The sequence below is a fragment of the Quercus suber genome, unplaced genomic scaffold (genome assembly GCF_002906115.3).
Source record: "Quercus suber isolate HL8 unplaced genomic scaffold, Cork oak 2.0 scaffold_647, whole genome shotgun sequence".
Classification (NCBI taxonomy): Eukaryota; Viridiplantae; Streptophyta; class Magnoliopsida; order Fagales; family Fagaceae; genus Quercus; species Quercus suber.
Window position 1 is genome coordinate 269830 of NW_027070088.1, and position 26516 is coordinate 296345.

General features: G+C 33.6%; 2 protein-coding genes across 2 annotated transcripts; both read right to left on the reverse strand.

Moving 5' to 3' along the window:
- Nucleotides 1-42: 42 nt before the first annotated feature.
- On the reverse strand, nt 43-4250 carry LOC111986880 (WAT1-related protein At3g28050). Its single transcript, XM_024018562.2, has 9 exons — nt 3882-4250; nt 3801-3820; nt 3626-3691; nt 3362-3475; nt 1894-2128; nt 1621-1779; nt 1375-1526; nt 627-780; nt 43-372 (listed from the first exon to the last, which is right to left on the reverse strand). Exons 1-9 carry the CDS (start codon nt 4050-4052, stop codon nt 310-312), a joined length of 1134 nt encoding a protein of 377 aa, XP_023874330.2. The 5' UTR covers nt 4053-4250; the 3' UTR covers nt 43-309.
- A 5783-nt stretch (nt 4251-10033) lies between these two features.
- Nucleotides 10034-24625, reverse strand: LOC111986864 (uncharacterized). Its single transcript, XM_065765673.1, is given in 14 exon segments — nt 10034-10202; nt 15426-15523; nt 15525-15806; nt 15920-16160; nt 17793-17968; nt 18115-18557; nt 19218-19480; nt 20233-20330; nt 20332-20613; nt 20727-20967; nt 23959-24072; nt 24218-24242; nt 24245-24282; nt 24435-24625. Coding segments are annotated over 14 exon segments (2661 nt in total).
- Nucleotides 24626-26516: the final 1891 nt, after the last annotated feature.

A 26516-nucleotide genomic window follows, 5' to 3' on the forward strand; every position in this document is an offset into this window, starting at 1 on the left:
ATATACTTTGTGCTATGGGTGAATGCACATTACACACGCATATATGCACAGTTCAAGTCCCCTCAAATTCATAATAGTTTCGAGACAGGTGTTTGATTATCATGTACTGTTGACAATATCTTTAGCTAACATACTTGTTGACAAGTGAATGTGATAAAATCTGCAGTTCTTAGTTCACCTCGCTTTCCTGGTAAATACAACCTTGGTGTTTGTCTTAATTCTTGGACCCCAAATGCCAATCACTGAAGCTACATTTACATTTTACAGAGACTGCTGAGTGCTGACATTTACTGTGAGTTGGATGTTCTGTCATTTAACTTTGCTGATGGTACTAACATATGAGTCCAAATGGCTTTTCTTTAGAAAGATTCCCTACATTATTAAATATATATAAAATTAAAAAAAAAAAAAATACAGAGTGAGGCACATTTGATGTTTGCAGGTATGTGCTGTAAGCTGCTCTTTGTATGAATTTCATTGAGTTTGATCCCTCAAAGTTGTGTATGTAATATAAGGTGTGCTCTGACTAGTGACCACAAGCAAATTCATATAATTCTCTATACTACAATTGGTTGCTGTACAATTTGTAGCATGCTTTGATACAATTGCTTACATTTAGCTTATACCTCTTGAGCTTTATAGTTCTGCAATAGAGGGGTCTTTTGGGTGGAAGATGGTGATTCCAGGCTACCAACTTCGTGGTCCACACCAATCTCCTCCTTTGCTTTTCCCCACATTACAGTGTAGAAGCCGAAGGATATTATTGTTGCTCCAACAAGACTGCAGAGAAGAAAATGGAAAACTGATTAATTACAACAAACAGTGACCGAACTAGAGCATTGTATGGTTCTTTTTAGTATTGAATTTTTTAATTTAAATAACCAAAGATGACAATAACATCTCGTGTGATGTGGACCATTGTCTAGAGGGCATGCATTACACCCAAGTATGGTGCTGGCTTAGATCATTGATTTATTATATAGGCTTTTGATTAGTGGAATCATACATTATTGCCACTGAAGCTAATATAAGACAAGGAACAGAAAACATCTTTCCTAGCTTACTTTTGTTTGGTGGAAACATACATCATTGGTGCTGATAAGACAAGGAACAAAAAAGACATCTTCTAAGGAGGTTCAGAAAGGAATAATCTAAGATAGGTCGTTGAGATTAGCCACTGTCCAAGTCTCACATAAAGGATAGAATGGATTTGCATCTTCTTAAGAATTAGATTTTTCTTTCTTTGGGATTAGCTACCATCCAATAAGTCAATGTTTCATCTAAAAAAGACCTTAATTACTATAATTAACATTCATCTTTTGTCCCAGCAGAGGGGGGAGGGTTGTTTTGGGGGTGAAAATCTTTATTCTATACCTGCCAAGATAGAGGGTGTCACTAAGGAACATAACACCCATGGCAACAGCAATGGCAATCGACAAGGGCTTGAACATTGCTACAAAGAGAGGTCCTTTCACGCGCAATGCCCACGCATGAACTGTGTTGTTTATGAATGATCCAAAAATTCCCTACACAAGAAAATTTCTCATTAAGACATTAAAGGAATGATGATAGACTGTTTTACTAATCACACTGTACCAATTGTCTCGGCTAGTTTCTTACCGAGCACACAACCGAGACCAACGCTATATTTGGCCTCAATCTCCAAGCATTTGGATTTTTTTCTGTAATTAAACCTACAACTGCAGCTATGATGCTAACAGTCAGATTGTAAAAGAATATTACAGTAAGTTCATTTGGGTACTCCTTCATAATTTGTGCCTGCAAAACAAATAGTACAAGCTTAAGATTTACTTTGTATCACTTCTCATCTAGTGCTAGTCATTGAAAATATTTCTGAAATTGGGTTTTAGGTAATGGTAAAAATGATTTCACCTGAACAATGTACCATAGTGGAACCAAAATATATTCAGCTGTGAGTAGAAGTCCACCAATTACCCAATTTGATTTTAATGAGTTTAGAGGTTGATTAAGCGAAACCGATGTTGTTTGAACAATGACTATTGGAGGGCCTTTGTAGAGAGTCACTACAAATGCACCTGATATTGATATTATGGTGCCCAAGATTTTTGCTTGACTGCTTGTGCTTCTCAATGCTACCTTTTCCATCCTTTTAATGCCAAAATGAGAAAAGAACAGAAAGGGTAAGAGAATAATAAAAGTAGTTATTGGCCCACTTTGAGAGGATTTTGACTCAACTTTTCAAGTGATAAGACCATAGGCCAATAGGATGACAACTTCATTGAAATTAGCTTAGTGGTCATTATCATTAAATTATTTGGATTAGTAAGATAATATAAAATATTTTGAGCTACAATTATTAAGATATGTATCCAGGTCAATAACAATTTTACCGCAAACAAAATTTTGGACCCGTTTGATAAGGTTGTTTTAATAATGTTGTTTGTATTTTTTTAAAATATGTGTAGATGAAAAAGTATGTGAAAATATGTTTAATGTTGTTTAAAAACTGAAAATTGTTGCTCAAAATATCCTACCAAACGGATCCTTAATATTTTGTATGCCAACAGCTAAAAAAAGAAATAAAAAAAAAAAAAGTAAAAAACTGCCCACTAATCATCTTTCCTACACCCCACATATAAGAGAAGTGAAAGTGAAAATTTTGTGCACAAATATGGGTCATACAACTTTTTTTTAAGATGATATTGTGTTTGGTATATAATAATTAATAATAAAAAAGTGCCAAAATAAATCTATGCAAAATTGATTTTTTTAATAAAAAAATATTAATTTATTTTAAGCGGAGAAGGGGATCCCAATCTTGTTTGGAATCAAATCACAATTTAAAAAAGTTTTAGGCCCTAAGATTTGTGGCAAACAAATTAAAAGACAAATTGTTTGTGGCAAACAATTCCGTGTCACTACAGCAAACAATCTTGTTTTCTTCGGGCTGTTTACACACGACTTTAGTCTTTGTCCATCTTCCATCTGAGGTTAACTTACACGTTACTCTTACCCTCCCAGGGGTTCTAATTTGACATTTTCTAAAAACTGCATTTTTATTTTTACCATAAGATTTCTTTAGGCAACCCAGGAAAGGAAACTCTCAAAACAGAGTTAAATTACAGCGACCCTTGCCCCCTACAACTCTCATCAACTTTACCATAAGATAAAGCTTCACCAAATAGGACAGTGAAAGTGATTGACACGAGGTAATTTTGGAAAGGTTTTGTGCTCCTGTAACATCTACATACTGGACAACCGAACCAAACCAAACATAACTTCTATATTTTCGCCATGTGATTTTGATGTTTAAGACGTGTGGAGGGTACTTTGGTATCCATGAAATGAAAGTTGGAAAAAGTTTATAAAAGAATAAAACCTGAAAATGATGGCAAGTATGAAGGTAAAGGCTGGCACCAAGTTGCTGATGGCTGAAGCAAGTGTTGGAGAACTATAATTGATGCCTGTATATCCCATGATCTGAGATGAACTCCTGTCTCAGACCAAATTTAACACAAAAATTGAAACAACGACAATCAGAAATTTCTTGGTTTCTTACTTCTTATACTGACATCAACAAAAATAAGCTAAACTCATCCAAAAGAAAAACATGGGTTTGTTTTTGAAACCCCAAAAACTGTACCCTATGATTCCAAGAAGAACAACTTTGGACATTATGGAAAAGTTAAGGGGAGGAAGCACCCTTGATCTGCAAAAACATATGAAAAGGAACATGGAAATTTAACAATTAGACCATGTCTAATTTTGTTGAACTTTGTAACACTTCTAATAGTAGAAGATGAGAAAAAGAGAGAGACCTTCTGGAGAAAAAGGGTGCAGGAAAGAGAACAAGAGCAGCAATAGCATAAGCATAGACAACAAAGACATGGTAGCTAATNAGGAAAGAGAACAAGAGCAGCAATAGCATAAGCATAGACAACAAAGACATGGTAGCTCATCCCTTGTAAAGTGGCGGCCTTGAACAGAGTGTTTAACCCAACGTTGATACACTCCATTGTCACCATGGCTGTGAAGGGCAACACATCTTTGTAACAATACCTCCCTCCCATCTCTCTCTCAATTGCACACGCACAAAGACAGAATCACAGACTGAGAGTGAGGCAAAAAGAGATCAAGTTCTTAATGATTTCCAAGAAGGAATACCATGGGAGGGGCCGTGCTTATAGACAAAGGAAACTATGAAAGGTGGGACTGGGACAGTCCTCTTTCGGTTAAGGCTGACTTGACAATGAGTAAGGAGAACGTAGTATACTATTATTATTATTGGCTTGTTTAGTGCTTTAAGAAAAGTAATTGAAAAAAAAAAAAAAAAAACTGAATTTGGAAAAAATTAACAAGAGAAGAAGATGAAGGCTATTTTTTCATTTTAAAAAAATATTTTAAAAATTAAAATAAAGCAAAAAAATTAAATTAGAAAAAGAAGAAGAAGAAGAAGATAAAAGCTATAGGAATAGAAAATCCGAATAAACTATATCTATACATTCAGCTCCATTGAAGGCACTAGTGTCCTTGATGAGGCCAGATTAACATAATATGTAGTGATTAATGTATAATAAAAACATTATATTGTGATATTGACATGTGTTTTCCTTTAATCATTCATTTTTAATGGATTTGTAGGTGATGATAGGATTCATTTAGCAAAATCAATATTAATTTATTTTGTTTAGGTTTAAGGTTTTATTTTTAGGAATTACTCAATTTATTTTTAAAACCTAATAAAAATAGCCTAAAATAATAATTACAACAAGTATTATTTGGGCAACATTGAAGTGTGAAAAGAATCTTTCGTTTTATTATAAGGGCTTTTTCTTTTCTTTTTAGTTTTATTATTTGGGTAATATTGAAGTGTGAAAAGAATCTTTCGCATAATAATTTAGCATGTCAATTTCTTTCATATGACATCATCTAAATGATAAGCTAATTAAGAGTGGTTATGCATGATTAGTGCATGTGCATCACCAGACAAACAATTGCGTGTTGCTCCGGCTAAATTTATAGCATCTATTTCAAATTTTCAATGATTTTGTTTTTTGTTTTTTTTTTTTTTGTTTTTGTTTTTGTTTTGTTTTTTTGTTTTTGTTTTACAACATATCTATTGTTTAGTTTTTACCCCTTGGGTAATTAAGGTATGTACATAAACAAAAGAAACAAACAAGAGGGAGTTATCAATGCAACAAAACTTGGTTTTACAAATCTGACCGGATGTGCTTGTTTTGGAATAGGCTAATTATTGTTTCAGACTTTTAGATGTGAAATGTTTTACATATTGATCAGACATTAAGATCAATTTAAAGTTAGATATGAGAAATTCATATTTTACACGTTATGAAAGAGTGTGGATACATGATGTGAAAGAGTGAACACTATTTTTTTTCCTGAGAAAGGAGTGTAAACACTTATTTTATTATTATTATTTTTTTCTGAGAAAGGAGTGTGAACACTATTGAATGTGAAACAATCAAAGTCTTAAAAAGACTGAACAATAAATTTTAACAAATGACATTCAAATAAAGTATTGAATTACCTTCTAACATTTTCAACGGAGACATTTAGAATTTAAATCCTACTTCACAAATATTGAATTAATAAAAAAGTATTGATTATGTTAACCCAAAACCAACTTGACAGAGCTAGATTCTTAAAAAAGAAAAAAAGAAAAAGAAAAAAGCATGACTAGAACCTAGACCCGACTTAAGGTTCATTTACAAAAATTGAGGTTTATTTATTTATTTATTTATTTTATATGAATAAGAATATATTATTATTAGAAAGAAAGAGGAGTGGAATGCCTCTGTCCATCTCCATTCTCAGGGATAAAGACCCAGAGATGGTTAGGCCTTAAGGGCCTATCCCTATTACAAAAAATAGTCCACTTAACAAGATTATTGGTAAAAAAATTAAATTAAATGTGTGCATACATAAAAAAAAAAAAAAAAAAAAAAAAATTTCCCAATACAAAAAATGACTCATATTAGAAATTAGATATAAGCTTAGCTAAAAAGGTGTCAAGCTTAGAAGAAGAGGCAGAAGGGCTTTGCATTGCATCAATCAGTACTTTAGAATCTCCTTAAGAGACTGTAAGGTGAGTTGCTTGGGATTATCCAAGCAGAGGGTCAAGAGAAGGGAGGATTTTTGAACTTGCAAACATTATGTCACCTATGCGTTAGTAATCGAGTTTTCGTAATCATTTATATACTTTAAGATTAATTGTGTAAACGCTAAATATACTGTAAAAAAATTTTATGATCCAAATTTACACATAAATTTAGATGATAGGAATTATATTATAAATAGTATTATTTAGATATATTATACTTATCATGGAATGAATACTATAATTTTTTTTATTAAAAAAAATTATAAATTGAATAATTATTGTTTTAGTTTAACTCAAAATTATTAAATAGAATAAATCATTAAATGTTATCTATTTTATAAGAGTGAAATTTGACACACTACAAATTTTATTGCATAAATCTTACAAACTGATGTGTTAAATTTAAATATAAAAAATAAAAAATTAAATTTTTATTATTATATTGTTGATATGACACCAATCATATTTATTGTTATGTTAAATTATAAAATTTTGTAATAAAATTAATAGTATCTTTAATAAAGCGGGAAGGGGAAGGGGGAGGGGGGACCTTGGATTTTGGATGAGGAGAGAGGGGAGAGAAAATGACATGAGAAAAGTAGGGTTACTTGTGCCATGGCCATGCTTGGAAGTTTTTCAAATTAGGAAAGTCAAAAGATATGAAGTGATTCCATCTCCTTTTTAAAAATCCCTTCTTCTTTTTTTTGAGAAAAAAAAAATCCCTTCTTCTTAGTTCTTAGTTCTTAGTTCTTTTTTTTTTTTTTTACAGTTCTTAGTTCTTAGTTTTTTTACAAGGATATTTAGAGGGAGAGGATACCAAATTGAATATATATTTTTTAAAATTCTATTTTTTTACCAATACAAATTTAATATAATTACTAATAATCCACAAAAATATTAAACACATATATTTGTCAATATATGATATTTTAACCAAATTTTAATATAAAAAAACTAAATAAATTGGTGCCAAATGGAATATAGTCCGCCTTTGGAGGGACAGATCACATTGAAAAAAAAAAATGGAATTTGAGGGATGAAGTGGAAAAGACTAAAATTGAAGGGTGAAGATATAAAGGGAATAAAATTTGTAATTGAGCCATAAAAAAAAAATGATAGCAAAATATGTTTTAGCTCCTCGTATTCTAAATTCCGAGAAGAACGTGGCACACACACTCTTTATTAGTTATTATTATGCAGGAAAAGAGGGAGCGATTAGACTAAGGACCGCACTACCTCTTGTATTGTCCGCAATGTGGGACACCATCCTTCCACCTTTCTCCATGACTTGGACTCTTTTCTTTTGCAAGCACTATTTTAAAATGTTATTAAAAGGAAAATTATTACACTATTTTGGAGTGCGTGTGACAATCCTTAATAATGGGGAAGTATTTTATGATTAATTATTGGTTAACACTGTACTAGCAGACTAGCAGATCTTTAAAAAAAAAAAATTAATTTAACTAATAATTTTCCATATTTTAGTAGTTTGGCGAAAACAATATCTTCTTGCTATTGAATACGTTGGCTGACATTTACGTAGCAACCATTTTTTTTTTTTTTAATTTTTATTATTTTAGTATCTTTATATATATATTTTTTGATATAGCGAATAAATCCAATAATCAACCGATATATTATTATTATTGTTGTTGTTGTTGTTGTTTTTTATTTATTTATTTATTTATTTTTTACAGTTTTGCAATCATTATATATACACACACATATAATTGATGTTTTGATAATACTTTAATAATAAATACAGTTTTTCAATACATATTAAGATATCGGCTGATTGTTTGAACAATATTGTAACTCATGTCGATTATTAAAAATATATATATATATATATATATATTGTAACTCATGTCACACAACATCAAGAATAAGTAAAGCCTTTAATAGTTGAATAAATGATCTGGAGTTCAATTTCCGTCTACACCAAAAATTGATTGATATCTTGGCCTGATGATAAAGAGCTATCATTAGAAGCAGACATTATAAGATTGAAACTCTCTCAAAAAAAAAAAAAAGATTGAAGTTGACCGAAATGGAACAAAGTGATTTGAATGGACTACATTGGACCAAATAGAACAAAGTCAATCGAAAAGGAACAAGGTGAATTGAATAGGACTGAATAGAACCAAAGTGGGCCGAATAAGAATGAATGGAGAGGTTAGAATCAAAGTGGCCAGAATGGATCGAAATGGACAGACTTGACTGAAGTGGACTGAATATGACTAATGTGGATTGAATAGGATTGAAATCGACAAAATGAACCAAATAGGACCAATGTGATTAGAATAAGACTAAATAGAACAAAAATGGATAGAATGGACCAAATAAGACCAAATTGGACCGAATAGGATCAAAGTAAGGGCTGTAAACGAGCTGACCTTTGTTGAGTAATGCATGTTCTAACTTGGCTTGCTAGGAAAAGTCAAAAGCTCAAGCTTAGCTTGAGAGAGTGACAAGCCTAACAATAATGTTTGAGCTTGAGCTCGAGCTCGTGAGAATGCGAAAAAGCTTGAGTTTGGCTTGATTAATTAGTCAAGCCAAGCTCAAACTTGAGCTCATGTCAAAAATTTGAGCTTGAGATCTAAAAAAATTAAATCATCAAATGCTTAAATCTCTAAAATTAAGAGAAAAGAAAAAGAAAATAGCGTACTCATTTTATCATGCATCTAGTCCTACTTGTGATTAGCCATTATTCAAATTAAAATTTTACATAATTAAATTCATTCATTTATCATTCCCTATTTACAGTTTCAGCAATTATTCAAAATACAATTTTTACATTCATATTAGATAAAGGAGAACCAAAAAGATACTATTTTGTAACTATTATGAATATGAAAATACTAATGTGTTTCATAACTTTACTTTAGATGATTGAAAGGGAAGGATCATATGTGAAAAACTTAATTAATTAATTAATTTTTATATGTAATTATAGTCGAAAGTAGTTCTTGGCCAGTTTAAAGGGAAGGAAAAAAATTAAGGTAATGGGTAGTAGTCCCATGTTAGCCATGTCATTATTAAGATATGTGTAATGAGTATATTTAGCTTACACATATAAACTTAGAAATGAGTTTATGCTTGAATTGTTTTATATCAAGCTTAATAGTTCATGAGCTTGTTTATGAATAAATTTTTTTGCTTAGGTTTGGCTTGTTTATCAAACAAGCCTAAAACTAAGGCTCAAGGTTGACTCATTTATAAACAAACAAACATAAACAAGTTTTTATTCGAATCGAGCTTGAGTTATTCACGATCGGGATGGTTCATTTACAACCCTAACCAAAGTGAAAAAAATGGACTAAATAGGACCAATGTGGACCGAATGGACAGAAGTGGACTAAATAAGACGGAGTGGAACAAATAGAACTTTAGTGGGCAGAATAGATTGAATAGGACCAAATGGACTGATTAGGACCGTATGGACCAAAGTGGACCGAAGAGGACAGAATAGACCGAATAGAACTTGTGTGGACCAAATAAGAATTTTGAATATTTATCATTTTTATTGCATTTTTAGGGCTCATATTTCTAATTTCTAATGTCTATTTTCTTTGTATTTTTTAATTCAAAACTAAAGAGTTTAGCCCAAATATAATAAAATTTCATATTTTTCAACTCAAAAATTAAGAAAAAGAAGAAGAAGAAGAATTTTTGAGCTAAACTTGAAAAGACAACCTACAAAGTACATCACACCTTTATGCATAGGAACAATTTTAGTAGTTTGCTTCATGCTAGTTTCGGATCTTGTCAAATTGTCACACCTTTTGTAGAGGTTTGTGTTTCTCTTAATTAATATAGATGCAGCAACAAATCCGAAAATAATTTAGGGGGAGCTCTGACCCCAGAGAAGAAATTCAAATCTAGTGAGCTACTACATGTGGAAATGAAACCAAAGCACCTTAATTTGGTCTATGCTGTGCCATTGTTTGAAGATCCCAGGCTACTATCCAACAAAGGGGTCTTACCATCAGATGAAGATCCCAGGCTGTCACAGCAAGAGTACTCACTCAAATCTTCTTTAGCTTTTGCCCATATGACAGCATAAAACCCAATTGATAGTATAATTGCTCCAATGATGCTGCAACTAAAGAATTCTTGAGAAATTCTATCTCACCTTGAGATTGAGAGAGTTGGTATTTCATTTATATAGAAACAATTACATTTTGTATATTATCCATTTAGATGGATATGTACAGAGGAGAAAAAATAGGGAGCAAATCATGTGTAACAGTCGTTAGAATTTCCATAAGAAATAAGGACAACTAGCTGTGGTATTTTGAATTTGCTAGCTGTCTACCCTCTACAATTTAGGTGGTTTTGGTATAGAATTACTTTCCTCCTGATTTTCAGCCTGCACTTTTACTCCCCCTCAAACTTGGCCGTGGATCAAGACAGAGGCCAAGTTTGTTTCGTAATTCCTGAAAGGCAACCTTGAAGAGGGGCTTGGTGAAAATATTAGCTAGTTGATGGTTGGATGGAACAAAGCAGGTTTCAAGAGAACCAAGAGCCACATTTTCACGAATATAGTGATAATCTAGTTCAATGTGTTTTGTCCTTCCATGAAAGATAGGATTCACTGTCATATACAAGGCATTCAAGTTATCACAATGTAGTATTGGAGGGCGAGGAAGGGCAATACCAAGATCATGAAGTAAGAAGGAAAGTCATGTGAGTTTAGCTGCAGTGGATGCCATGAAGCAATACTCAGCCTCAGCACTAGATTGAGACACAAATGATTGCTTTTTGGCACTCCAAGAGATGCAATTACTACTTAGAAATGTGCAGAACCCTATGGTAGACCGTCGGCTAATAGAGCAACCTGCCTAATCAGCATCAGAAAACCCATACAAATCAAGAGTACTGGAGGAAAAAATTTGTAACCCAAAGTGAACAGTCCTATGGATATAACGCCAAATGCGTTTGACAAGTTGTTAATGAGCCATTTTAGGAGCATGCATAAATTGACACACAAAATTGACACTATAAGAAAGGTCTGGTCTAGTGAAGGTAAGATATTGTAGTCCTTCAACTAGGCTACGATAATTTGTGGGATCAGGGTAGAGATCATTATTGATGGGAAGTTGCCAACCTTTTGAGGGCATGGGTGTCGAAATTGGTTTGCATGATGTCATGGCAGCATGATCTAGAAGTTCCAAAGCATAGTGTGTTTGTGAAAGGAAATGACCTTGGGTACTTCGATGGACTTCAATGCCAAGGAAATGATGGAGAAAACCCAAATATTTAATGGAGAATTCACGAGCCAATTGAGAGATAAGCCATTGAATCCAATTTGGGTCATTACCAGTGACTATCATATCATTAATGTAGAGTAGTAAAATAAGAACTCTATGAGAAGAATGACAAATGAACAATCTTGAGTTAGATATACTGCAATAAAAGCTGAGTTGAAGTCACTAAGCCTATCAAACTAAGCGTGAAGGGCTTGTTTGAGGCCATATAGGGCATGACTTAGTTGGCAAACATGAGTAGGGTGTACTAGATCAACATAGCTTGGTGGTTGATGCATGTAAACAGGAGTAGATAGAAAGCCATGAAGGAATGCATTTTTGACAACAAGTTGGAAAATCTCCTATCCTTTGACAATTGCTATTATAAGGGTAAGGCGAATACTAGCAAGTTTGATAACAGGAGAGAAGGTTTCTGAGAAATCTATGCCATCAACTTGATGGAACCCCTTGGTAACTAATCTTGCTTTGAGTTGCTTTAAGGAGCCATTGGGTTTAAGTTTAGCTTTATAAACCCATTTACATCCCACCATATTCATCTCAGATTTGTATGGAACAAGGGTCCATGTTTTGTTTGCAGCAAGGGCATCCATCTCCTTATCCATGGCAGCTACCCAACCTGGGTGACATTTAGCATTTTGAATGGATTGCGGCTTAGTTGGGATATCATGCTTTTTGTGGACTACATGGAGATTAGCATACTTGGGGTTGGGCTTATGTACACCAACCTTGGAACGAGTGAGCATGGGGTGCTGAGTTGGGTTTGTTTAAGGAGGAATAGGAGTGGTCTCTACTGGTGGATCTGAGTAAGATGCTTGACATGGCTCAGACAAAGAAGAGCCTGATATGGTCATTGTAGGAGGCTTAACGAAGGAGGAATTGTGATGCATTTGATGGTGCAGTTGGCTTGTGATATCTTGAGATTCAAGTGGTGCAAAGGCTGAAAGTGGTGTAGAGTAAGGTGGAGGAGAATCATTTGGTGGATCAATCTCCCATTCTGAGAAGATGCAAAGCTCCCCCTCGAGAGGATCACTCTTGTACAAGCTTGTAGGCGTGGAATAAGGAAAGATGGATTCATCAAAGACCACATGGTGTGAGATATAAACTCGCCCAGTGGTTGGATACAAACATTTGTACCCCTTATGCTTCATGCTATAGCCAAATAAAACACAAGGGACTTTGGATTAAGCTTATGTGATCTATACTCACCAAGGTAAGGAAAGCACTTTGAGCCCAATACTCGTAATAAAGAATAGTCTGGATTTCTTCCATAGAGTCTGAAAAAAGGAGATTCCATGTTGAGGTGTGGGGATGGTAGACGGTTGATTAGGAACACTGCTGTGGAAAAGCAATCTGTCCAAAATCTTAGTGGTAGATGTGCATGGAACATCATGGTGAGTCTCAATTCAGTGATATTTCGATGTTTTCTCTCAACTTTGCCATTTTGCTCAGGTGCTTTTGGAGAAGCAAATTGATGGTGAATACCTTTCATGGCTAAATACTGCAAGAAATCACGATCTGCAAATTCTCCACCTTCATCACTTTGAAAGACACAAATTTTTGCATTAAACTAACATTCCACATATTTATAGAATATGTCAAAGTAGTTAAAAAATTCCGACTTCTTTTTTATAGGAAAAAACTAAGTAAAATTGGTAAACTCATCAACAAATATTGTGTAGTAGTAGCGAAACTTTTCTCTAGAAGAAATAAGGGCTGGCCCCCATAGATCACAATGAATTTTGTAAAATGGGATTTTTATTTCATTTTCTTTAGGCAAGAATGGAAGCCTTACATGATTTCCCCATTTGACAACTAGTACAAATTGAAGAAGACTTAGATGCTGAAGTAGAAGAAACGAAATTTCTTGAGTGCAAGTGATCAATGATCCTTTGGTGTGCATGACCAAGGTGATAGTGCCAACAATCTCTAGCAACCTGCTTGAATTGATGGGAGAATAGGGCTGTTGGACCTCTATCAAAGGCATAAAGACCACCTTGTTTACTCCATTTTGCTACAGTTTTGTTGGTTGTCTTGTCCTTTATCACAAAACCATGTCCATCAAACTCAAAGATGAGTGGATAATTAGTAGTAAGTTTACTAACAAAGAGAAGATCTTTTTTAATATCAGGAACTAATAGCACATCTTTTAAGTGAATAGGAGAAGAACTAGTACCAAGAATACTTTCACCAATAAGTGTGATAGGTAAAGTATGACCATTGCCAACCATAACACCATTGGATCCATGATAAGGAGTTAGGGAGTGAAGATTACCCGGGTTACCAGTAATATGGTCCCTAGCTCCTATGTCTGGGAACCACTTAGAATCTTGATTGTCAGCAATGGTTGTAGCTGCTAATGCTTGTGGAATATTGTCTGCTGTGAATGAGTGATTGAATCGGTTAAAGCATTTGAGGGAAGTGTGGTTCCTTTTGTTGCAAATCTGACAAATAATTGCTTCATCTTTTGTGTTTTTGGCTACGATGATTGGTGAATTTACTAGCGGATTTCATGTAGGATGGCTAGAATTCTTTAGTGTAAATTGGACACCTTGAACAAACCCACGTCCCTTAGAATTAGAGGACCCTTGACCACCATTGTTTCTTTTATTTTTATTGTTGCGTTGGCCATAGAAAGCCTTTTGAGGAGTGGGTTGAGCATCAAGCCTATGCCTTTCAACATAACTCTCCAGTGAAGCGACAATTTCAAACTATGGAAGGACTGGCTGTCTCAACATGCCAGTAGTGAACACCTCATATTCTTTGCCAAGCCCATTGAGTAGCCACGATGATTTCTTGTGATTTGGAATTGGCTTCCCAATGGTTGCAAGATCATCACACATTGCTTTGAACCAACAGAGATAAATAGCTAAGGTATTGGTACCTAGAGTTATAGAGGTAAGCCGCTGCTTAAGTGCAAGGCTTCGGTTTGATGAGACACGAGCAAATGCATGAACCAATGCATTCTAGACCTCAAAGGCAATATTGAGGCCTATAGCAATGCCAAGAACTTCCTCGGAGAGAGTGGCTATCAACCAACCTTTGACAAGACGATTAGTTTTGCGCCACTTCACAAATACAAGATTGGTTTGTGTGCCAGAGTCAACATTATTGATGAACTAGGGTGGTGGTTGAACTTCACCATTGATAAAGCCTTGGAGGTCATAGCTCTTAAGGATATTGAGCATTTGTGTTTTCCAGAGAAGGAAGTTGGTAGAGGAGAGACGAAGTGACACAAAATTTGCAATATTTTGTGTCACAGGATATGGGTAGTCATCAGATTGAGTGAGGGCAGGGGAAGAGCTTGATGTGGTTGACATGGCGGGTTTAAGAAGAAAAAAAATACATAATTTTGTTTCTCTCTCTATCTCACGGTTGGCTTTGATACCATAAAGAATTCTTGAGAAATTCTATCTCACCTTGAGACAGAAAGAGCTGGTATTTCATTTATATAGAAACTAGTACATTTTGTATATTGTCCATTTAGATGGATATGTACAGAGGAGAAAAAATAGGGAGCAAATCATGTGTAACAGTCGTTATACTTTCCATAAGAAATAAGGACAACTAGCTGTGGTAATTTGAATTTGCTAGCTGTTTACCCTCTACAATTTAGGTGGTTTTGGTATAGAAATACTTTCCTCCTGACTTTCAGTTGCACTTTTAGCAACATAAGTAAGAAAAGATATCATTCTTCCTGATCAGAAATCTAATTTTCTCTTAAAAGGACAAAAATGATTTTTAGACATGAACACATTTTTTTAGAAATGTACTTTGTATTATTGACGTATGAAATTAAAGAAGTTCTTGTATGACTGTTAGGAGTGAATGCATGTACCAATTAACTATGAAGGTTCTAAATAGACATACTTTAGCCTATAAATATTCATGTAATCTGCTCACTTGTAGAAAGCCAAAAACATCGATTAAGTTGTTTCTCAGTGCTTTCAAAAATATTTAGGTGTTCTAGTGTTCCAATGGAGTGAAATGCAATGTTTAATTTGTATCTTTCATGCATGCACGTTCACTTGCTTGAGTAAGAGCGAATTGTGTACCTCCCAAGATAGAGAGCATCACCAAGGAATATGACAGTCATAACAGCTGCAATGGCTATTGACAATGGCTTGAAGATTGATACATACACAGGCCCCTTCCAAGTGCAAGCCCCATGTGTGAACAACAGTGCTTAATGATAAACCAATTCCCTGATATATGAAAGAATGAAAGTTAGACATTACCAATAAGTAGATTATCCTTTTGTAGTCCTCGTGTCTTATCGAGTATATAATAGCGGCCAGTACTATATCTGGCCTCAGTCTAAAAGCACTTAAGTTCCCTTCTGCTATTAAACATACTGGTGTAGATACAATTGTCGCACACAAGAAGAATAAGAAGGCCTGAATGAACTCTGCTGGATATATTTTCATAAGTTGGGCCTATAAAATGTCACAAAATTCAAATTTAGCTTATACATTTGCCTCTCTCTTTGAGTTTGCCAGATCTCACACAAACAAAACTGAGATTTCAAAGCATTGCCTCAATAAAGTACATGAACAATGTACCAGATTGAAGCCAAAAGATACTGAGTTGCTAGTAAAAGGCTACCTATGACCCGTTTGGTTTGTGATGCGCCCAATGGAAAATGATGTGAAAGGGGTGGTTCTTGAGATGCAACCGACATGATTGCAGGGCCCTTGTAGAAAACTACTATCAATGCACCTGATATTGATACTGGTGTACCCATGATTTTAGCTTGAGTGATTAAGCTTCTCAAAGCTAGAACTTCCATCCTTTTGGAAACATCCATAAAAGGATAGGAACGAATAAAATTTGGTGATAGTAGTTAACCTTAATTGTACTCTACTTACTCGGTAATTAAGAAATGAGTAATGTTACGTTTACAATATTTTTAAAATAAATTTTAAGTAGCTAGTTGTTACTGGTTTGAATTAATTCCACTATAGACATCGCTTTTATATCCACTAGTAATAGCTTGTCGCCTAAGATGTGTTATAAAAATATTGTAGATGTTGCATTATTATTAAGAAACTACTACATAGGCATACAAAGAAAATCAAAACAAAATTAAAATGCCTTATGGAAATAAAAAAACATCAAATTTACAAAGAATAGACTAAATTTATAAAATATGTGTTACAAGTTATAACCATTGTACAAAATTAAGACATTCTCATATTCGCAGGGAAGAGATTCGCCAAGGAAGTTTGAATTTTATCACAAACCTAAAACAAATAAATAAAGACTCAAAATAACACACCAAACAGGACGATAAAAAATGTTAGGATTTAGATTTGTGTTGTCGAATTCCTCCGTCAAATATGTGCAATGAGGGTTGTAATTATTGCATATATTTTTATATACCCTTTGAAGCATGACCTTCATGAATAAGGTAGTTGTAGAGGAAACATTTAAGAAAGCCTTTCCTTCCTTGAGCCTAAATAGAAAATTTGTAATTCCCTATGCTTATTAGTTTCCATTAAAACCACAAAAGTTGTTTACTCTTGTCATTGAGTTTACTGTCGTATAACTTGTACTAGAGTTTCGAATTGGTGCACATGAGTTCATTCGTAATGAAGATTCCATTAAAGAGATTCAGGAATTTGGACCCTCTGCAGTGGGAGAGGCTACCCCTTCCATTAGGCCAATTAGGTCATTGTCTAAGGCCCCTAAGTGAAAGGGGGCCTCAAAATTTTGAAAAATAAGGGGTAGTAGATTTTTTATTTTATTTTTATTTTTTTATAATTTTAGAAGAAACTCCAAAAAATCTAATACATCATTGTGATTAAAGAACAAAAAATTGGGAACATCCTTGTAAACATTGGCAACCCAAAAAATTCTTTGGTCTAAAAAAATCAATTATCCCGAAAATATCATCTTTAACCTCTGGACAAATCAAAATTCAACAAGATAAAATGCAAATTTGGTCTAAAAAATTACCCACAAAATAATCTCAAATCAAGACAAATCAAGAATCTCAAATCTTTAAAATTTACTCTTACCTTTTCTCTCTCTCACTTTTGCTCTCCGCCTCTCTCTCTTAGCTCTTGCTTGTACAAGCTTGTAGGCGTGGAATAAGGAAAGATGGATTCATCAAAGACCACATGGTGTGAGATATAAACTCGCCCAGTGGTTGGATACAAACATTTGTACCCCTTATGCTTCATGCTATAGCCAAATAAAACACAAGGGACTTTGGATTAAGCTTATGTGATCTATACTCACCAAGGTAAGGAAAGCACTTTGAGCCCAATACTCGTAATAAAGAATAGTCTGGATTTCTTCCATAGAGTCTGAAAAAAGGAGATTCCATGTTGAGGTGTGGGGATGGTAGACGGTTGATTAGGAACACTGCTGTGGAAAAGCAATCTGTCCAAAATCTTAGTGGTAGATGTGCATGGAACATCATGGAGAGTCTCAATTCAGTGATATTTCGATGTTTTCTCTCAACCTTGCCATTTTGCTCAGGTGCTTTTGGAGAAGCAAATTGATGGTGAATACCTTTCATGGCTAAATACTGCAAGAAATCACGATCTGCAAATTCTCCACCTTCATCACTTTGAAAGACAAGAATGGAAGCCTACATGATTTCCCCATTTGACAACTAGTACAAATTGAAGAAGACTTAGATGCTGAAGTAGAAGAAACGAAATTTCTTGAGTGCAAGTGATCAATGATCCTTTGGTGTGCACGACCAAGGCGATAGTGCCAACAATCTCTAGCAACCTGTTTGAATTGATGGGAGAATAGGGCTGTTGGACCTCTATCAAAGGCATAAAGACCACCTTGTTTACTCCATTTTGCTACAGTTTTGTTGGTTGTCTTGTCCTTTATCACAAAACCATGTACATCAAACTCAAAGATGAGTGGATAATTAGTAGTAAGTTTACTAACAAAGAGCAGATATTTTTTAATATCAGGAACTAATAGCACATCTTTTAAGTGAATAGGAGAAGAACTAGTACCAAGAATAGTTTCAACAATAAGTGTGATAGGTAAAGTATGACCATTGCCAACCATAACACCATTGGATCCATGATAAGGAGTTAGGGAGTGAAGATTACTCGGGTTACCAGTAATATGGTCCCTAGCTCCTATGTCTGGGAACAACTTAGAATCTTGACTGTCAGCAATGGTTGTAGCTGCTAATGCTTGTGGAATATTGTCTGCTGTGAATGAGTGATTGAATCGGTTAAAGCATTTGAGGGAAGTGTGGTTCCTTTTGTTGCAAATCTGACAAATAATTGCTTCATCTTTTGTGTTTTTGGCTACGATGATTGGTGAATTTACTAGCGGATATCATGTAGGATGGCTAGAATTCTTTAGTGCAAATTGGACACCTTGAACAAACCCACGTCCCTTAGAATTAGAGGACCCTTGACCACCATTGTTTCTTTTATTTTTATTGTTGCGCTGGCCATAGAAAGCCTTTTGAGGAGTGGGTTGAGCATCAAGCTTATGCCTTTCAACATAACTCTCCAGTGAAGCGACAATTTCAAACTATGGAAGGACTGGCTGTCTCAACATGGCAGTAGTGAACACCTCATATTCTTTGCCAAGCCCATTGAGTAGCCACCATGATTTCTTGTGATTTGGAATTGGCTTCCCAATGGCTGCAAGATCATCACACATTGCTTTGAACCAATGGAGATAAATAGCTAAGGTATTGGTACCTCGAGTTATAGAGGTAAGCCGCTGCTTAAGTGCAAGGCTTCGGTTTGATGAGACATGAGCAAATGCATGAACCAATGCATTCTAGACCTCAAAGGCAATATTGAGGCCTATAGCAATGCCAAGAACTTCCTTGGAGAGAGTGGCTATCAACCAACCTTTGACAAGACGATTAGTTTTGCGCCACTTCACAAATACAAGATTGGTTTGTGTGCCAGAGTCAACATTATTGATGAACTGGGGTGGTGGTTGAACTTCACCATTGATAAAGCCTTGGAGGTCATAGCTCTCAAGGATATTGAGCATTTGTGTTTTCCAGAGAAGGAAGTTGGTAGAGGAGAGACGAAGTGACACAAAATTTGCAATATTTTGTGTCACAGGATATGGGTAGTCATCAGATTGAGTGAGGGCAGGGGAAGAGCTTGATGTGGTTGACATGGCGGGTTTAAGAAGAAAAAAAATACATAATTTTGTTTCTCTCTCTATCTCACGGTTGGCTTTGATACCATAAAGAATTCTTGAGAAATTCTATCTCACCTTGAGATAGAAAGAGCTGGTATTTCATTTATATAGAAACTATTACATTTTGTATATTGTCCATTTAGATGGATATGTATAGAGGAGAAAAAATAGGGAGCAAATCATGTGTAACAGTCGTTAGTCTTTCCATAAGAAATAAGGACAACTAGCTGTGGTAATTTGAATTTGCTAGCTGTCTACCCTCTACAATTTAGGTGGTTTTGGTATAGAAATACTTTCCTCTTGATTTTCAGCTGCACTTTTAGCAACAAAAGTAAGAAAAGATATCATTCTTCCTGATCAGAAATCTAATTTTCTCTTAAAAGGACAAACATGATTTTTAGACATGAACACATTTTTTTAGAAATGTACTTTGTATTATTGATTTATGAAATTAAAGAAGTTCTTGTATGACTGTTAGGAGTGAATGCATGTACCAATTAACTATGAAGGTTCTAAATAGACATACTTTAGCCTATAAATATTCATGTAATCTGCTCACTTGTAGAAAGCCAAAAACATCGATTAAGTTGTTTCTCAGTGCTTTCAAAAATATTTAGGTGTTCTAGTGTTCCAATGGAGTGAAATGCAATGTTTAATTTGTATCTTTCATGCATGCACGTTCACTTGCTTGAGTAAGAGCGAATTGTGTACCTCCCAAGATAGAGAGCATCACCAAGGAATATGACAGTCATAACAGCTGCAATGGCTATTGACAATGGCTTGAAGATTGATACATACACAGGCCCCTTCCAAGTGCAAGCCCCATGTGTGAACAACAGTGCTTAATGATAAACCAATTCCCTGATATATGAAAGAATGAAAGTTAGACATTACCAATAAGTAGATTATCCTTTTGTAGTCCTCGTGTCTTATCGAGTATATAATAGCGGCCAGTACTATATCTGGCCTCAGTCTAAAAGCACTTAAGTTCCCTTCTGCTATTAAACATACTGGTGTAGATACAATTGTCGCACACAAGAAGAATAAGAAGGCCTGAATGAACTCTGCTGGATATATTTTCATAAGTTGGGCCTATAAAATGTCACAAAATTCAAATTTAGCTTATACATTTGCCTCTCTCTTTGAGTTTGCCAGATCTCACGCAAACAAAACTGAGATTTCAAAGAATTGCCTCAATAAAGTACATGAACAATGTACCAGATTGAAGCCAAAAGATACTGAGTTGCTAGTAAAAGGCTACCTATGACCCGTTTGGTTTGTGATGCGCCCAATGGAAAATGATGTGAAAGGGGTGGTTCTTGAGATGCAACCGACATGATTGCAGGGCCCTTGTAGAAAACTACTATCAATGCACCTGATATTGATACTGGTGTACCCATGATTTTAGCTTGAGTGATTAAGCTTCTCAAAGCTAGAACTTCCATCCTTTTGGAAACATCCATAAAAGGATAGGAACGAATAAAATTTGGTGATAGTAGTTAACCTTAATTGTACTCTACTTACTCGGTAATTAAGAAATGAGTAATGTTACGTTTACAATATTTTTAAAATAAATTTTAAGTAGCTAGTTGTTACTGGTTTGAATTAATTCCACTATAGACATCGCTTTTATATCCACTAGTAATAGCTTGTCGCCTAAGATGTGTTATAAAAATATTGTAGATGTTGCATTATTATTAAGAAACTACTACATAGGCATACAAAGAAAATCAAAACAAAATTAAAATGCCTTATGGAAATAAAAAAACATCAAATTTACAAAGAATAGACTAAATTTATAAAATATGTGTTACAAGTTATAACCATTGTACAAAATTAAGACATTCTCATATTCGCAGGGAAGAGATTCGCCAAGGAAGTTTGAATTTTATCACAAACCTAAAACAAATAAATAAAGACTCAAAATAACACACCAAACAGGACGATAAAAAATGTTAGGATTTAGATTTGTGTTGTCGAATTCCTCCGTCAAATATGTGCAATGAGGGTTGTAATTATTGCATATATTTTTATATACCCTTTGAAGCATGACCTTCATGAATAAGGTAGTTGTAGAGGAAACATTTAAGAAAGCCTTTCCTTCCTTGAGCCTAAATAGAAAATTTGTAATTCCCTATGCTTATTAGTTTCCATTAAAACCACAAAAGTTGTTTACTCTTGTCATTGAGTTTACTGTCGTATAACTTGTACTAGAGTTTCGAATTGGTGCACATGAGTTCATTCGTAATGAAGATTCCATTAAAGAGATTCAGGAATTTGGACCCTCTGCAGTGGGAGAGGCTACCCCTTCCATTAGGCCAATTAGGTCATTGTCTAAGGCCCCTAAGTGAAAGGGGGCCTCAAAATTTTGAAAAATAAGGGGTAGTAGATTTTTTATTTTATTTTTATTTTTTTATAATTTTAGAAGAAACTCCAAAAAATCTAATACATCCTTGTGATTAAAGAACAAAAAATTGGGAACATCCTTGTAAACATTGGCAACCCAAAAAATTCTTTGGTCTAAAAAAATCAATTATCCCGAAAATATCATCTTTAACCTCTGGACAAATCAAAATTCAACAAGATAAAATGCAAATTTGGTCTAAAAAATTACCCACAAAATAATCTCAAATCAAGACAAATCAAGAATCTCAAATCTTTAAAATTTACTCTTACCTTTTCTCTCTCTCACTTTTGCTCTCCGCCTCTCTCTCTTAGCTCTTGCTCTCTGCCTCTCTCATTTTTTCTCTCCACTAGTTCTACTCATAAATCCTTTTGCTCATGCTTCCTTGGATCTGAGGAGTGATCTGTCTAAACTTTGTGCTTATGATATTTTGCAAAATATTGTTTTAAACTTAAATTTTTTCTCAAACTTGATGTTTATTATGATATTGATAGTTTAGATTTATTTTTAGAGTTAAAAGTTTTAAAAGAAATTTTACAAATAAAAGAATATACTCCAATTGACATATTAAATTATATAAAAAGATTAGATTCATTTCTAAATACATGCATTGCTTATAGAATTTTACTAACAATAACTGCTACAGTTGTTTTTGTAGAAAGAAGTTTTTCGAAATTAAAATTAATTAAACCATATCTAAGATCGAAAATGTCCAAGAAAGATTAAGTGGATTAACTATATTATTGATTGAAAATAAGATATTAGAAGAACTTGAATACAAAGATTTGATTAGTCAATTTGCATCTCAAAGGGCAAGAAAATAAGATTTAAAATGAAATATATTATAATATAAAAATATTAAATAAATATTATTTTAATTAATACATAAATATAAAAAGACCCTATTTTAGTTCTTGTTTAAGGTCCCAAAATGTCTAGGGTCGGCCCTGCAAATGGACCGTTTGCTTATGTTGAATTTGAATGCATAGTTTTTGTAAATAGAGGTTATTGTATTTTTTAAATTTATATATAATTTACATTGGGGCGGTTATCCTTGGAGTGGTATATTTTTATTATTACTTTTAGGAGTGTGAATGGGTTCGGTTGTGTTGCGTTTGATGGTTTTTTCCATACAACCCAGGCTTGTCAAGGTGAGAAATTCCCAATCTAACCCATCTAATTGTTTGGGTTGGGTTAGTGGGTTGTGCTTTACATGTTTTAGAACTTGTAAAAGAATTGTACTTTCATTAACTATTTAACTACTTTATAAAATTATTACAAATCACATAATATTGTATTAAAATTTTCAAAATACAAAATAAATCAAATTTAAAATTCAAAATAAAGGTAAAATAAAATAAACTTATTTATATGATGGATCAGATTGGATCAAATGGATTAAAAATCCTATTAACCTGAACCCAACTAACTTGAGACTTAAAAAAAAATTCCAATCCAACTTAACCGACCAACTCATGAAGTCCAAATTCACTAAAAAAAAAAAAACTCATGAAGTCCAACCCGAGGTGTTAGGTTGGATTGGATTGGATTAGTTTTGTTGGATTAGTTGATTGTATGCATGCATTATTTAGTTAATTCTTCATTGCATGTGTTTAGTAAGCTCTTATTGATTAAATTAGTTCAAGTGATAATTAGTTTGATTATTGGATCAATGGGGTCAAAATTAGATTTCTAAAAAAATTTGACTTCTTGCACCATCTTTTTAAGACATTTTTCCATTTTGTAATTCTTAATTTGTACCATAAACCGACATTTAATCAACCATTTACATTGCCCAAATACAAGAAGAAAAATGAGCAAATATTATATTATTTATCCCCAACTATTGAGATGATAAAGTCTCATTAATAGATTAAAAAAAAAGTGATGTTAGTGATAAGTTCATGTAAAAATCAAAGACAACTTATTATTATAATAATTTGTAAAAATATTATCACGTTTTTTTTATTAAAAAAAAAAAACCTAAAATCAAACTAAAAAAAAAAAAAAAAAGCTTATAAAGAAAAGAAAACCTGAAAATGACAGCAAGTATGAAGGTAAAAGCCGGTGTGAGGTTGCTAACGGCCGAAGCAGGAGTCGGAGAACTGTATTCTATACCTATATAGCCACATAACTGAGCTACAAACCTGCTATCCAGCCAACATAAATCTTATATAAAACACAAGAAAAACACACAATTTCTAGTTTCCCATTTATATATCATTCCAAATCTCAAGTTATCAAAATCAAATCAAATTGCAAAGCATTTGGGTAATATTGTCTCGTACGTACCCAATCACTCCAAGTAGAAAAATCTATAGAGGAGAGACAACTTGAATGTAGGCAGCCCTGTTGTTCTGCATGCATCATATTAATTAATTAAAGTCTGAAATATTGTATATTACAAAAAACCTAGAACAATGGGTCTAAGACTCTGAGCCCATTGTACTTATATTCTAAACTACATATTTTTTAATGTGGTATGATAAAAGGAGGTTAAGAGAAATACCGGGGAAAGATGAAGACCAAGGGAAGAAGAACAAGAGTAGCAATGACAAAAGAATAGAAAACAAAGACGTAGTAGCTCAACCCTTTCAAAGTTGCTGCTTTGAATAAGGTGTATATGCCGACGTTAGAGCATTCTACTGCAACCATGGCTGAAAGTGGCAGAACATCCATATACCGATAGATACTTGCCATCTCTCTCTCTCTCTCTCAATGATTTCTATGTATCTTAAATACAGTAAACGAGAATCTCCCCCAGTGGTACTCTATAGTTCTCCACGAAACATCATCGGTTTTGCTTTAATGAATAGCTTTACCTAGACAGTGACATAATCAGTTTGTTTTGTTTCAGTGGAAGACATGCATAATTGATTGGTTGGTGATGGCCATTTATTTATTTAATACCAATTACTTGTGCTTATGCTTTTCTGAAATATTTTAGCTTTTCTTAAACCATGTGATTATTTATACGATTCTCGAAAAAAAAAAAATTGTGATTGTTTATAGAGACAAGTGAGGGTTAAGGATCCCTTTTTAAAAATAAGGAGATTTTAGGGCCAAAGCCCACTGGACACAAGTTCAGACTGATAGCCTAATGTACTTCAGATCCAATACTTCGCTTCGCTTCGGGCCAATCAGTGAGCCCAAGCCCTCACAGCACGAAGCCCGTCAGAAACACAAGGCTACACCACACATCGCTTGCAAAGGGGCCTAAGACTTCACTATACATGGTACCTTTGGGTTTACATCATGCACTAAATTAATGAGGCCGGATACACTTGTGGTGGTTAAATTTAGCCCAAAGTTGAACATGCTTTTATACCTCATTCATGGCTATCCTAGATCATTTTTATTTTAAAAACATTAATTATTATTTGGCCAAATTGTGTTAAAATAATCACTAGTTTATCGTATTTTTTTTTTATATAGTAAATTGAAATTACTAGGCTACATGTGTAAGAAAGAATTAGAATATTCACCTACTACAACATGTTTATGAAATCAAGGTCAAATATGGTTCAAATACAATTTTAATAAGGGTCCACTTAATGGGCGTTTTTAGGGTATTTGTTAATAGAAAATTTTAGAAAATTTTTTTATATCACTTTCATGATAAATATAAAAATGGGTCAAAAAAGTCTATTGCTTTTTTTATTTTTCCTATAAAAAGTTTCTAAAAATATTTTTTAAACCAATGTCTTAAGAGCATCCGTTAACTTTTCAATTTTAATAATATTTTATTTTATTTTATTTTAATCCATACCAAACACTGTATCTAAATTTTACCTTGAGTTGGATTGAGGCAAAAGGTTAACAGAGTTGGTGATTAATGATAGTTAATTTTTAATTAATTTTAGGAGTTGTCAACCCCAAGTCTAAGTTCGAATTAGGAAGTCCAAATCTTAGTCTAGAAATAAGAAAATGTTGATAATTTCATATCTATAACGAGAAAAGAATGAGAAGGAAAGAACAAATTTGTTTTTAAATTTTTTTTTATAAATATTTTTATTGTGATAAATATCTAAATTTTTGAATATGGTGGCCCAAGGAGTGTATAATTTCTCCTATAAAAGAGAAGATTATAACCTAGGAACTCATTAGGTCTTGAATGAAGAATAATTGATTTGCCTTGATTTATGCTATACTCACGAGTTATTATAGATAGAGTACTCTGGAAATGTAATAAATATTTAGTATCTCTTCCATCTCATATAATAATAGATTTCACTAATTAAATATGCATGGCAGAAGGGACCCGCTATTCATATAAGAAGAGAGAGTACATATTTATGGAATACTCTATGCCTATATAGTATTAGTTATATTAGTTTTAGGAAGAATCAACTACTACTTGTATACTCTAAAAAAAATTCGCCCTTTTCAAGCCTAGGACATTATAGTTCTAGGTTCTTAAGAGCATCCGTTAACTTTTCAATTTTAATAATATTTTATTTTATTTTATTTTAATCCATACCAAACACTGTATCTAAATTTTACCTTGAGTTGGATTGAGGCAAAAGGTTAACAGAGTTGGTGATTAATGATAGTTAATTTTTAATTAATTTTAGGAGTTGTCAACCCCAAG

Coding starts and splice junctions, on each gene's coding strand:
- LOC111986880 (XM_024018562.2), bottom strand. CDS start 4,052: ATGGGAGGGAGGTATTGTTACAAAGATGTGTTGCCCTTCACAGCCATG. Junction 2,129..3,361: donor ATACTTGCCATCATTTTCAG/GTTTTATTCTTT, acceptor TGGCATTAAAAG/GATGGAAAAGGTAGCATTGA. Junction 781..1,374: donor GACACCCTCTATCTTGGCAG/GTATAGAATAAA, acceptor TCTTCTCTGCAG/TCTTGTTGGAGCAACAATAA.